This window comes from Hordeum vulgare, chromosome 5H (genome assembly GCF_904849725.1).
Source record: "Hordeum vulgare subsp. vulgare chromosome 5H, MorexV3_pseudomolecules_assembly, whole genome shotgun sequence".
Classification (NCBI taxonomy): Eukaryota; Viridiplantae; Streptophyta; class Magnoliopsida; order Poales; family Poaceae; genus Hordeum; species Hordeum vulgare.
In genome coordinates this window covers 571,143,874-571,156,171 of record NC_058522.1, presented here as the reverse complement: position 1 = coordinate 571,156,171, position 12,298 = coordinate 571,143,874, and the positions used below count along the sequence as shown (strand labels likewise).

At 43.1% G+C, this 12,298-nt stretch overlaps 2 protein-coding genes across 4 annotated transcripts; both read left to right on the top strand.

The window, feature by feature from the left end:
• The first annotated feature begins 4,007 nt into the window (after positions 1-4,007).
• On the top strand, positions 4,008-5,033 carry LOC123397364. Its single transcript, XM_045091934.1, has 3 exons — positions 4,008-4,092; positions 4,199-4,915; positions 5,004-5,033. Exons 2-3 carry the CDS (start codon positions 4,274-4,276, stop codon positions 5,031-5,033), a joined length of 672 nt encoding a protein of 223 aa, XP_044947869.1. The 5' UTR covers positions 4,008-4,092; positions 4,199-4,273.
• LOC123394923 lies at positions 4,933-10,776 on the top strand. Of its 3 annotated transcripts, none has more exons than XR_006609626.1 (4): positions 4,933-6,527; positions 7,822-8,020; positions 8,811-9,653; positions 10,468-10,776. XR_006609626.1 is itself a non-coding variant. In XM_045089809.1 (3 exons), the coding sequence occupies exons 1-3, from the start codon at positions 5,078-5,080 to the stop codon at positions 9,541-9,543; spliced, it is 2,382 nt and encodes a 793-aa protein (XP_044945744.1). In that variant the 5' UTR covers positions 4,933-5,077; the 3' UTR covers positions 9,544-9,932. The 3 variants fall into 3 exon arrangements, 1 of the variants encoding a protein (XP_044945744.1); XR_006609625.1 differs by having other exon boundaries at positions 10,459-10,776; XM_045089809.1 differs by lacking the exon at positions 10,468-10,776 and having other exon boundaries at positions 8,811-9,932.
• The last annotated feature ends 1,522 nt before the right edge of the window (positions 10,777-12,298 follow it).

Genomic DNA, 12,298 nt, shown 5'->3' with positions numbered 1-12,298 from the left:
CTTGATTATGTTACCACCATGATCCCATTTGACAGGACTTTTAGGTAGTAGTTTGACTTGGTAAATGGAGTCTGTGCCATTATACTGCCAGATTAGGCAAAGTGATTTTTGTTCCTAGTGCTGTAACTTTATTTTAAATGACTGACATAATTTATTTTAAAGAAAGTTTATATGTGTTGAGAGCCACTGGAACCGCTCTTTCTGTTTGAAAAGAACAGCCCTTATTCTTTTCTTGGAAATAGAACCACCCTTATTCTGTTTTTTTTTTAAGAAAAGGAGGCTGAGCCCCGGCCTCTGCATCGAGAGATGCATACGGCCATATATTATAAACCAAAATAAGTCTCCACCAAGTACAATAAGTCTGAAGTAAAGAGAAAAACAACGATACAAGGCATCAGTCATGCCCAAGCCAGAGATGGTAAAAATATAGATGACTAAACACCTATCCTATTAACATGACGCCATCCAAACCGGTTGAAGATATCCTGTGCTAACATCTTCCATCGGACACACCCAGTAACCATAGGCTCCCTGGCGTCCACAGGAGTGAGTGATGACCAAGTGCGGATCAGTGCGGTAGCCCTGTGAATAACCTGCAAGAAGTGAAAATCACGTTGTCTGTTAAACACCAAGTCATTCCTGCAATTCCATATTGCCCACAACAGTGCACAAGACCCCACGCGAATAAGTTTAGCAAAATGTACATCAACCTCTTTTAGCCACATCCCGAATAATGTGGTTATACTGTTAGGAGGAGTGATGTTAAAAGCAATATGTAGTGAGCGCCAAACCAGTTTAGCCATAGGACAATGAAGAAAGAGGTGTTGTATGGTTTCTTTATCCGGACAGAAACTGCATCTAGAATTACCATTCCAATTCCGCTTGGCAAGATTATCCTTTATTAGAATTACCCCTTTATGAACAAACCACATAAAGACTTTGATTCTAAGTGGGACTTTGACCTTCCAAATATGAGCCGATTTTGGAATAGGTGCGGAATCGATGAGATTCATATACATAGATTTAACCGTGAATATTCCATTGCTAGTCAACTTCCAATATACACGGTCAGGATTGTGAGAAAGGTTAACATCCATCAACCTTCTCACAAGATGCAGCCAACTAATCCATCTATTTCCAATAAGAGATCTGCCGAATTGAATATTAAGAGGGATCTCGCTAAGTATTGACGCAACGGATGCCTGTCGCCGTTGTGCAATATGGTACAGCTGCGGATATTGAAATGCTAGAGGCATCTCCCCTAACCCTAAACCACCCTTATTCTGTGAGTAATATTAAAACCGGAGACCCAAGAAGACCTCGTTGCTGAGCTTAGCTTATTCAGTTTTTAGATCTAAGCGATGTCTTCTTAGCAGAGCTCAATGCTGATAGTTCTCTTAAGATCTCCAGGTTGCGCACTCCGCCACAAGTGGCCACTGAATGCTACATCTTGGTAAGAACTGGTTGTTTTTTTTACCATAGCAGTAATCTTCTAGAGTATTTGAATTGCATGTTTGCATCGGTCGCTGAACTGTGTTTTTTCTTGCAGCTACAAATAGTCCATAAGTTTTCAGTGAATTCATGTGTGGCATCAGTAAAGCTTTTACTTGGAAATAACAACTGGATGGTCTGGAGCAGTGCTTATTAGTTAATGGTTGCAGCTGTAACAGGTCGGAAACAGATCTCAAGCAGGCATATGGTTGTAAAAGTGTCGCATCAGGAAGTATTTCTTCTATGAAAAGGCAGAGTTCAGAATCCTCAGCTCTATTTCTTTCGAATTAATAGCCAGATAAACGTCGACACGGTTCCGGCAAAGTTGGCAGCAGTGCGCAAGCTGAATCTGGTATGGCCATTGTCCACTCTATTTTCAGAAGCTGATCCTGTTGTGAATTTGGCAAAAATAAAAAACATATAGATACTCTCTCAGTTTCAATGTGTTTTCCTTGGGCCTCGGGAAACAAAAAAGATGTAATGATTGTTGTATTCCGACTTAATTGGTTTGGGAATGTCTGATTGGTCGTAGTGTGTCATTTACAACTGGCATATAAGGCCTTGTCAGATTGGCACACTGTAGTTCAGAAACATCACCACAAATATCAGATGCTCATACAGATCGGTTATGCTAGAGATCAAGGAGCGTATGAAAGAGTTTGAAGATATTGATGTCATCCACGAAAAAGGGACCTTAAACCACCATGCTCAGAGTCAGAGTGATCATTTGCATCTCTTGCTTATTCTTCTCACTTGTTTTCCGTATTTTCTCTCTCCCAATATTTTTTCTTGGCATGGCTTGTTATGGAAAATATGTGTAGCTCTCATTTTCTCCATACGTTTCTGTTTTCAAGGAGAATTCGTACTCCTTTTGGAATTACCATCTTTAAAAACATTGTAGATTCCAATCTCTTGTGTAGTACTAAACTCCATGCCCCCTCCTTCTTCTGTCACATGTGTTGTTGCCTTGTCATCAGTGAGCTCCAGAAAACACATCTACAAGGTAGCCATTTAGTTAGCATTTTAGTTAACACTGTGCACATGTAAGTAACTCTATAATGTTGGACAAGAATTGATTCGACTACATCTGAACGAACTTATCTTGCTTCCAAGAAGAGTATAATCAGATTTTGCTTATATTCATGTTTTCTTAACATGTTTGGAATGTTGTTTCCTCCAAAATGTAGCATTTACCTTTCATTTGGAGCATATGATGCATTTTTTTATCAGCTGCTGACTGAAAAAAAAGCCACTTGTCTGATAAAAATACTATCCACGAGTTAGACTTAATTACTCCCTCCATCACAGTATATTGGGCGTATCTTCAAAATGATAATTTTTCACGGTTAGAAGAAAATAAGGCGCATGACATTAATTAGCTTATTAATTGAGGTGTTTTGGAAACCGTCTTCACCAATACATGCGAGGAAGTCACTCGTTTAGTGGACGGGGGGTTACTAATGCGTCAGTTTTACGATTAATTAGGCGCTTATACAGCTCGTCGGTTCGGTTTTTTCTATCAATAGAAAAACATCTAGGTCCCAGAGCCGTGTGAGATACGCCCAATATACTGTGATGGAGGAAGTAATTGTCTTCCAGATGCCTTCAAATATATACAAGTTCTCTGATAAGGTGGTAGTCATGGGAAGACTATTTTTGGTTTACGTTGTAATTGTTTTCATTAACCACTTACTTTTTGTTTTTTTTGCTTCTTTTCAGCTTTCAGGTCCTAAAATGAGAAGGTAAGGATTGTACCCGAGCAGTATGAGAAGACCCAGCTCCATAATCTCAGAAACCAAAAGTTTGGCATTTAATATTTTTGGTTCTAAAATTTGTTTAAAAAATGGCCATTCCAATTGTAGATTCTTAATTGCTTAGAATTATTTTATACTTTCTCTGTAAACTAATATAAGAGTATTTAGATAACTAAAATAATGATCTAAACGTTTTTATATTAATTTACGGAGGGAGTAGGTTGGATTCCTTGGGTTCATATTTAGTCAAGAACAAAATATTTTCAAGATTGGTAGTACGTCTGAGTGGAGGTCTGATGATGAAAGCATGCTTGTTTGTATGATGATAAAAGCACAATTAGTGGAGGTCTTTGGAAAAGAGCGAATGAATCGCAAGATAAATTAAAGAAGAAGAAGAAGAAATATTTTCCGGAACGCACAAATTAGTGGACGTATCACGGTCAGGTAGGGTAACGCGCATCTCGATAAAGACAAGCAGCCGCTTAAAAAGCAATTAGCCTAGCTAACCTCCTTCCTTAACCAAGAAGGATACACCTCTTTCACTGACATCTCCGCGACTCCACCCCTGCCCTGCCCTGCCCTGCCGCTCAATCATTCATTACTCCTCTTCCCTCCCACTCCGCCCACACTGCTGCTACAGCTACCAACGCCGGCCGCCGGCGAGATCTCCCTTGCCGTGCTTCCATCTCATCATCAGGCCTCCCTCCCTCCTGTGTGGATCTAATTTTGCTGGCTGGCCTCCCTCCCGTCCCGTCTGGCTATCTCCACTCCACTGTACTCCCCTCTCCTCCACCTACGCTGCTGCAGCTCCCAACGCCGGCGTCCGAGCTCCTCCACCACCCGGCAGGTACGATACGATCTCCCTCGCCGTGCTACTCCCTCCCCCGTAACTCTTGGGCTTAGTGCCCGTGCCTTACTTCCATTAATCCAATCCAGCCTCTTCTTGACGGCAGCTACTTTTGCTACAGTGCATTCGAGCTCTCGCGCCTCACACGAGCACAGAGTGGTCGCGTCGCTCTCGGCGGGGCATGGGGAAAATACGGCGGCCGGCCAAGGGGCCACCGGAAGCCGTGGGAGTCAAGGACGCCCAAGGGGTTGCTGTGGGGAAGATGTGGCGGCCACGCCGACCTGCCAAGGCGCCACTAAAAGCGGCGGGAGTTGAAGACCCCAAAGGGGACGCCGTCGACGGTGAGGTCGAGGCGTCGGTGCCAGGAGCTCCGGTGGTCGCGGCCGCCAGGGAGAAGGGGCCACTTGAGGATGGGGCTGCGGTGTGCCGGATAGAAGCTCTCCATGGGGCTCCGGTTATCGCCACCACAGGACAGGAACCCGAAGCGGTTGGAGTGAAGGACGCCCAAGGGGTTGCCATGCGGAAAATGTGGCGGCCACGGCGACCGGCGAAGGCACCACTGAAAGCGGTGCGAGTGAAAGACGCCCAAGGGGAGGTCGAGGCCTCGGTGCTAGGGGCTCCGATGGTCACGACGGCCAGGGGCGGGGAGAAGGGGCCACTAGAGGATGAGACTGCGGTGTGCCAAATAGAAGCTCTCCATGGGGCTCCAGTTATCACCACAACACCACAGGAGCAGGAAGAGGTTGCGGTGAAGGACCCTGAAGAGGTTGCCATGCGGAAAATGTGGCGGCCACGGCGACCGGCGAAGGCGCCACTGAAAGCGGTGCGAGTGAAAGACGACCAAGGGGTTGTTGTGATCGCCGTCGACGGGGAGGTCGAGGCGTCAGTGCTAGGGGCTCCGGTGGTCACAGCGGCCAGGGGCGGGGAGAAGGGGCCACTAGAGGATGAGATTGCGGTGTGCCGGATAGAATCTCTCCATGGGGCTATGGTTATCACCACGACACCACAGGAGCAGGAAGCGGTTGGAGTGAAGGACCCTGAAGGGGTTGCCATGCGGAAAATGTGGCGGCCACGGCAACCGGTGAAGGCGCCCCTGAAAGCGGTGCGAGTGAAAGACGCCCAAGGGGTTTCTGTGATAGTTGTCGACAGGAAGGTCGAGGAATCAATCCTAGGGGCTCCAGTGGTCATGGCCGCTATGGACAGGGAGAAGGGGCCAATGGAGGATGGGGTTGCGGTGTGCCGGATGGACGCTCTCGATGGGTCTCCAGTTAAGACACGACTGGAACCGGTCGGAGTGAAGGACGCCGAAGGGGTTGCGGCGGGGAAAGTGCGGCGGCCACGACAAACGGTGAAGGCACCACTGGAAGCTATGCGAGTGAAGGACACCGTAGGGGTTGCGGCGGGGAAAATGTGGCGGCCACGGCAACCGACGAAGGCACCACTAGAAGCTATGGGAGTGAAGGACGCCATAGGGGTTGCGGTGATCAGCGTCGACAGGAAGGTCGAGGAATCAATCCTAGGGGCTCCAGTGGTCGTGGCGGCCGGGGGCGGTGAGAAGGGGCCACTGGAGGATGGGATTATGGTGTGCCAGGTGGATGCTCTCGATGGGGCTCCGGTTATGACACGACAGGAAGCAGTCGGAGTGAAGGACGCCGAAGGGGTTGCGGTGGGGAAAATGTGGTGGACACGAAAACCGGCGAAGGCATCACTAGAAGCTTTGGGAGTGAAGGACGACAAAGGGATTGCGATGATCACCGTCGACCAGAAGGTCAAGGCATCAGTCCTAGGGGCTCCAATGGTCGTGGCAGCCGGGCGCGGTGATAAGGGGCCACTGGAGGAAGGGATTATTGTGTGCCAGGTGGACGCTGTTGATGGGGCTTCGGTTATCGCCATGACACAACAGGAAGCGTTGGGAGTGAATGACACCGAAGAGGTTCCGGTGGGGAAAATGTGGTGGCCACGACGCCTGGCGAAGGCAACACCGGAAGCTGCGGGTGTGAAAGATGTTGAAGGGGTTGCGGTGATCGCTGTCGACGGGGTGGTCAAGCCGTTGGTGCTACAGGTTCCAGTGGTCGCGGCAGCCGAGGGCGGGGAGAAGGGATCACTAGAGGATGGGACTGTGGTGTGCCAGGTGGACACTCTTGATGGGGCTCCGGTTATCGCCACCGATGAGAAGGAAGAGATCTCGGTGCAAGGGAATCCGGTGTTCTCCGCCGTTGACCAGAAGGTCGATACGCCGGGGGTGGAGGGGGTGCAGGCGATCACTATGAAGGGGAATGGTAAGGAGGATAAGGAGGGGATCAAGTGGTTGAAACACTACTCCACGGCACAGAGCATACTCATGGTTGGAGACGGGGACTTCTCCTTCTCACTAGCGCTTGCCACCACGTTCGGCTCAGGCTGGAACCTCGTCGCGACATCCCTAGACTCTTACGGTACGAAGTCCTTTTCATTTTTTCTTGCTGCTTGTTATATGACCAAATGTGCGCTTTGTGTTCATACTAGCACTATTAATTTGGATGACGATACTGCATTTTTTTTGGACATGGAACCATTGTAGCGTTGGGTACATACTAAAATACCATGTGTTAATTTGAGAATTCGTAGAGAACTCAGTATCTTCTTCTTGTTTAAGAAGGATTTGGTGCACTTTTCTCGGTTAGCATCAAGGCTACCTTAAATTGGATTCACATTCTATCATAAAGGAACTATGCAATATACTTTAAAATGAGGTGGTGGTAATTTTATCTGAGCTGACAAGATTGTTAGTAATTTAATACATATTATACGTTGGAACGTATTGATTTTGTTAAGAACTTTGCCTTATCTCGCTGAATCTAATTATGATTCATGAAGAAATTTTCCAGTTTCTGTGTCGTACTGTTCTTACAGCAAGAAATTTGCTGTCCTACTGTTTCTCACTGCTAGAAACTGTGTTATGAAAGGAACACGGGTACTCGTGTGACATCCTGGCCCAAGATTTAAAAGGGCTGATAGACTACCCATACTAACAAAATGCATCTTCTTTTCCGAAAGCTCATCTCCATATAAACAAGAGTGTGCACGAGTGAGGACAAAAGACCCTAGAAAAACTCGTGTTGATCTATGAGGCCGGTCTAAAATCCCCGGAATGGCTGAGCTGTGTTACAAGTGGTCCATTGAGAATCACTTTTGCCATTTCTAGTTTTTTTCTTCATTTTGCAGTGTTGGGAACTGAACAACTTCAGTGCATGTTATCTTGAGCCTTGTTGGCTACTCTATTTTATCTTTTTACACTGAGATCCCCCTTTTTTGCTTTTTGCTGATGAGAGCTGTTTATGGTAATGTTTGTTTGACATAGTTATGCATCTTGCAGCCCAAATCACAAACACAACATTAGTTTTTTTTACAACGTCTTCGTGTCAAGGGAGGCTCAACCACTATGAGAAAGTGTTCTTGGAGCAAAAAACTGAAATGAACGAGTGAGAACATCAAGACAGTGAAAACATATCAGGGCATCAGCCTAACTCACAAAAAGATCTTGATTTCATTCCATGTCACAACCACTTTTTGTTACACTCTTTTGTGAAGTTTTTGTATTTATATAGTTTTTGCTTTACTTATTTCTTATTTGTTTCACTCCTAATTCTGAAGCACATAGGGATAATGTTGTTATTGTGATTTTTATGACCATTTCTAGATGAACTTATCTGTTTTCTCTATGTTCTTTTTTGGAATCCTCTTGTTCAGAGGCTCTAACGAGCAAGTATGGCAAAGCTGAATCTAATGTAAGAGAGCTGAAAAGATTGGGGGCCACAGTTTTGCATGGCGTCGATGCAAAAAAGATGATGCTTCACTCATATCTAGAGACGAGACGATTCGATCGCATTGTCTTTAATTTTCCTCATGCTGGGTTCAATGGAAGAGAGAATTGGCTGCGTGTCATCAAGTATGTCTACTAATGGTTGGTTAATTCATGGATTAGAAAATCACTCTCATTTTTCATGTGGACTGATTGCATGATGTCTTCCTGTGGTTTAAGTTTGATTTTTTTATCTGTAGGCCTGAATCTGTGTATGCGTCATCATCATCTTAGGTGGTTTTGCTTAGAAAATTTGTGCGCAGGTGCATGCAACATTGCATAGAATCTCTTGGAAGTTCTTTCTTTTTTGGGTATAGGCTAATGACTGTCTATCACTGCTAAACATAAGTATGTGATCAGCCATATTGTGTAGTCTCATTGGTTGAAATGCACTCAATCTATATCCGTATGATAAGAATAAATAGCATTTTAAATAAGTTACAGTGTTAGACAGATTGTATCTAGTCAAGATGACATTTTGTCTTGTCATATAAACAGAAAAAATCCCGTGCAACCTTTCAATCCAATCATAATAAACTAAGCACATTTCTGTTGAATTCTTGAACCTTGTTGTAAATCTCTTTATGCATGACTTAATACTTTTTGCTAGTTCCTTCTATTCATGTGCTACCCACTAAACAAAGGCATTTGAACTGTGACATGAAATTGTTTTTGTGACCTGTAAGCAAAAGTTTCTTATGCATATGAAGTAAGATTGGCCATCAGAAGTTAAATGTTTGTGTGCTAATGATAGTTAACTGATTTTTTCTTATTGAGTTGAGTTAACCAAACAACATTCTCAAAATTCAATGCTTTAACAGGCTTTTAGGACCTCGGGTTTCCTAGTCATTAACTTTTTGTTCATTCTGGCATGTAGGGCGCATAAGCAGCTGGTGCATGGGTTTTTGGCAAATGCGCGGCAGCTGCTTCGGCCCTATGGTGAAATCCACCTTAGCCACAAGACAGGACTTCCTTACGATGCATGGGATATCGAGCAACTCGCCTACAAGTCTTGTCTTATCATGGTTCGGAAAGTTGATTTTTCTAAGGAAGACTACCCTGGTTATAACCAAAAGAAAGGAGATGGTGTAACATGCGATGAATCTTTTCCACTAGGTCCTTGCTGCACTTTTATGTTCTGCGTCGAAGACGTAGAAAAGCTGAAGCAAGCGCATGGAAACAGGGTCGGTTTGATCTCATCATGCCTTGGTGGCAGCAAATTCTATCCTGGCATATCGGCAACTGACATGGCGTGGCCATTTGATCTGCATCCAGCATGGCCTCAGCCACATTTTCCTCCACTTCACTTGCCAATAGCATTTGATCCTTGCCCCTTTGGAGCTGCTGGAATGGAATATCCATTTGACTGTTATGGCACTTCCTTTCATCACCAGGACATGGTTCAGCCAACACATCAGCAGCAGCAGCCTTGGTACCAAGTGGGACCTCCTCCAATTGAGCAACCATGGACACCCCAAGAACAACAGAGTCTGCAAAGGGGGTACGAAATTCACAGGCAACTCACGCCGTCCCTTGAAGATCGCTACATGGAATCTGTTGAGAAGCAGGCGATGTTTGAAATGTTGATTCAAGTCTATGGCAGACAGTGAATTCAGGACCCTTCTCCTTTTGGAGGCTGTGTCTCTGCTACAAGGGTTCACTAGAGCAGAGAATACAAGGGTTCACTAGAGCAGAGAAACCCTGACCTATGGAGACACAGGTACGGGGATATGGCAATTTCTGAAAATTGGCAATACGACGAGTATATATAAAATTTAGAGTGAATTCCATGTTTTACCCCCTAGATATGCATTTGTGACACTAATTACTCCGTTGAGTGGAAATTCGTCTAGAATACATCTTTTAAAAACTTTGGACCCTCATTTTCTAATGTGTGTCCATTAGTAAGGTGTGAGGTGGTGCTTGGGGTCCAAAAATGTTTGAACGAGGATGGGTAATGAAACAAATGGACAAGAGAAGTCTTGAACATGATCGTCAATGATTCCTTTCTATCTTTACACATCTTTTTATGAATCATTGATGCAAAATGCCTATCATATCTAACATAAATAAGGAAAATGTAAAATTTGAGGTAAAACCATGTTAAAAATATTTAAAATCTGATATTTCGATAGAAATTTCACTAAATGGGATAATATGTGTCACTAATGTACAACTACATGGTAAAAAAATGGAATTCACTCTAAAATTTAATAAAATGCCATATAATAAAGAACATTTGGCTGTGGGACCCACCACTGTAAAAAAAAAGAATCAATCTTGTCATCTTCCACATCCTTCTACTAAGTATATGCTTCCAGACCACCTTTTTTTTTCCTTTTTAAAAAGCTATATATGCGCTTTCGAACCAGAAAATATGCCAATCCATCTTGGAATGTAGACACGCGAATGAACAGTGTATATTGAAACACATCTCCCCCAACTCATGTACTCTATATCTAGCTTTTTATGAAATAATCCTTCAACAATCCATCTATTTATAAAACCTTTCTTCTCAATGATAGTATCTTCAGGAAATATACCAAGGCGCAAGAGGCAAGTTTTCAGAAGAGAAGGCAGATCAAAGTAAACAACGAGTTCGATGCTCTAGCGGGGTTTATTGTGGTTGCAAGGCGGATGTCGATGGTGGACATCAGTGGGGAAGCAGTGAAAGAACACCACTTTGATGCTTGAGTCCACGTAACATGCAGGGACAACGCTAGAAAATAATTCCTATGGTGTCACCGCTATATCAACGACGTCTTCTATGTAAATAAACAGTGATTAGTGTGAAATTAATGAAAAAAATTCAAAAATCATTGGTGTCAATTTACACCATTTCCTACATGGGAGCTCCATCCCTGGTAACACGAGACATGTGAGGCTAGTCTAGTGTTCACAATGATCCTCCGCCTCGGCAGGTGACGCCCTGATCGTAATTCCATCCAATGAAAGCAGTCAAGAACACTAGACTAGCCTTGGGCACTTGCTAATCCTATTTGGCGCTGCAGTCAAGAACACTAGACTAGCCTTGGGCACTGGCTAATCCTATTTGACGCTGCAGACGTCGGTTAAAGGGCATTTTTCTTAACCGACGCTTGCAGCGGTTGGTAATGGGCCAGACCAGCAGAAGGGAGTTTTTCCTTTTTTTTCATTTAGGTTTTCCAGGATTGGTTTTTCTTTGGGTTTTTTTTTGTTCCTTTTCCTTACATTTTTTTATTAACTTTTCATTTCCATTTCATTACATATATATATATATATATATATATATTGTTTTTTCGAAAAAGTTAAGCCTTGTTTTGATTATTATTTTTCAAATTCATGAACTAATTTTCAAATATTGTGAACTATTTTGAATATTGATGTACTTTTTTCAAATATTGATGAACTTTTTAAAATTTTGATGAAGTTTTTTTGAAATGGATGAACTTTTTTCAGATATGTGAAATTTTTTCTCAGTTCAACGATTTTTAAAAACTTTTTTCAAATTCATGAACTAATTTGTTGAATTTTTAAAATCTGTGAAAAAGTTCACCGGATTTTTGTGTCCATTTTTTTCAAAATTGATGAACTTTTTCCAAAGTTGTTAAATCACTTTTCCAAGTTTGGTGAACTCTTTTCAAATTCGATGAACTTTTATTAAAATCAATTAACTTTTCTAAAAAATCGTGAACCTTTTTCAACTTTTGTGAACTTTTTTCAAAATTCATGAACGTTTTATGAAAATCGGTGAATTTGTTTATAAATGCATGAACTATTTTCAAAATAGATGATTTTTTTCAATTTTCTAGAACTATCATGAATTTCGTGAACTTTTCCTAATTTTTCATGGACTTTTTTGATCTGTGAAGTTTTTTCAAACTCATGAACTTTTTAAAATTCATTAACTTTTCTGAAATTAGTGTACTTTTTCAAATTTATGACTTTTTTTCTCGAATTAGTGAACTTTTTTCAATTTTAGTGAGCTTTCTTTAATACCTGAACATTTCCTTTTTGAAACAATTTTTTGAACCTTTTTTTAATTTATGAACTTGTAAATTTTGGACCAGCGCTGCCGGAATTGCTGCACTTTTATGTTCTGCGTCGAAGACGTAGAAAAGCTGAAGCAAGCGCATGGAAACAGGGTCGGTTCGATCTCATCATGCCTTGGTGGCAGCAAATTCTACCCTGGCATATCGGCAACTCACATGGCGTGGCCATTTGATCTGCATCCAGCATGGCCTCAGCCACATTTTCCTCAAGTCCACTAGCCAATAGCATTTGATCCTTGCCCCTTTGGAGTTGCTGAAATGGAACATCCATTCAACTGTTAATGGCACTTCCTTTCATCACCAGAAAGACATGGTTCAGCCAACACATCATCAG

Bases quoted from the DNA above. Each gene is read 5' to 3' on its own strand.
- LOC123397364 (XM_045091934.1), top strand. From the start codon at position 4,274: ATGGGGAAAATACGGCGGCCGGCCAAGGGGCCACCGGAAGCCGTGGGA. The intron at 4,916-5,003 runs GTGCGAGTGAAA...CGGTGGTCACAG, and splicing joins CGAAGGCGCCACTGAAAGCG to CGGCCAGGGGCGGGGAGAAG.
- LOC123394923 (XM_045089809.1), top strand. From the start codon at position 5,078: ATGGTTATCACCACGACACCACAGGAGCAGGAAGCGGTTGGAGTGAAG. The intron at 6,528-7,821 runs GTACGAAGTCCT...CCTCTTGTTCAG, and splicing joins GACATCCCTAGACTCTTACG to AGGCTCTAACGAGCAAGTAT. The intron at 8,021-8,810 runs GTATGTCTACTA...TCTGGCATGTAG, and splicing joins AATTGGCTGCGTGTCATCAA to GGCGCATAAGCAGCTGGTGC.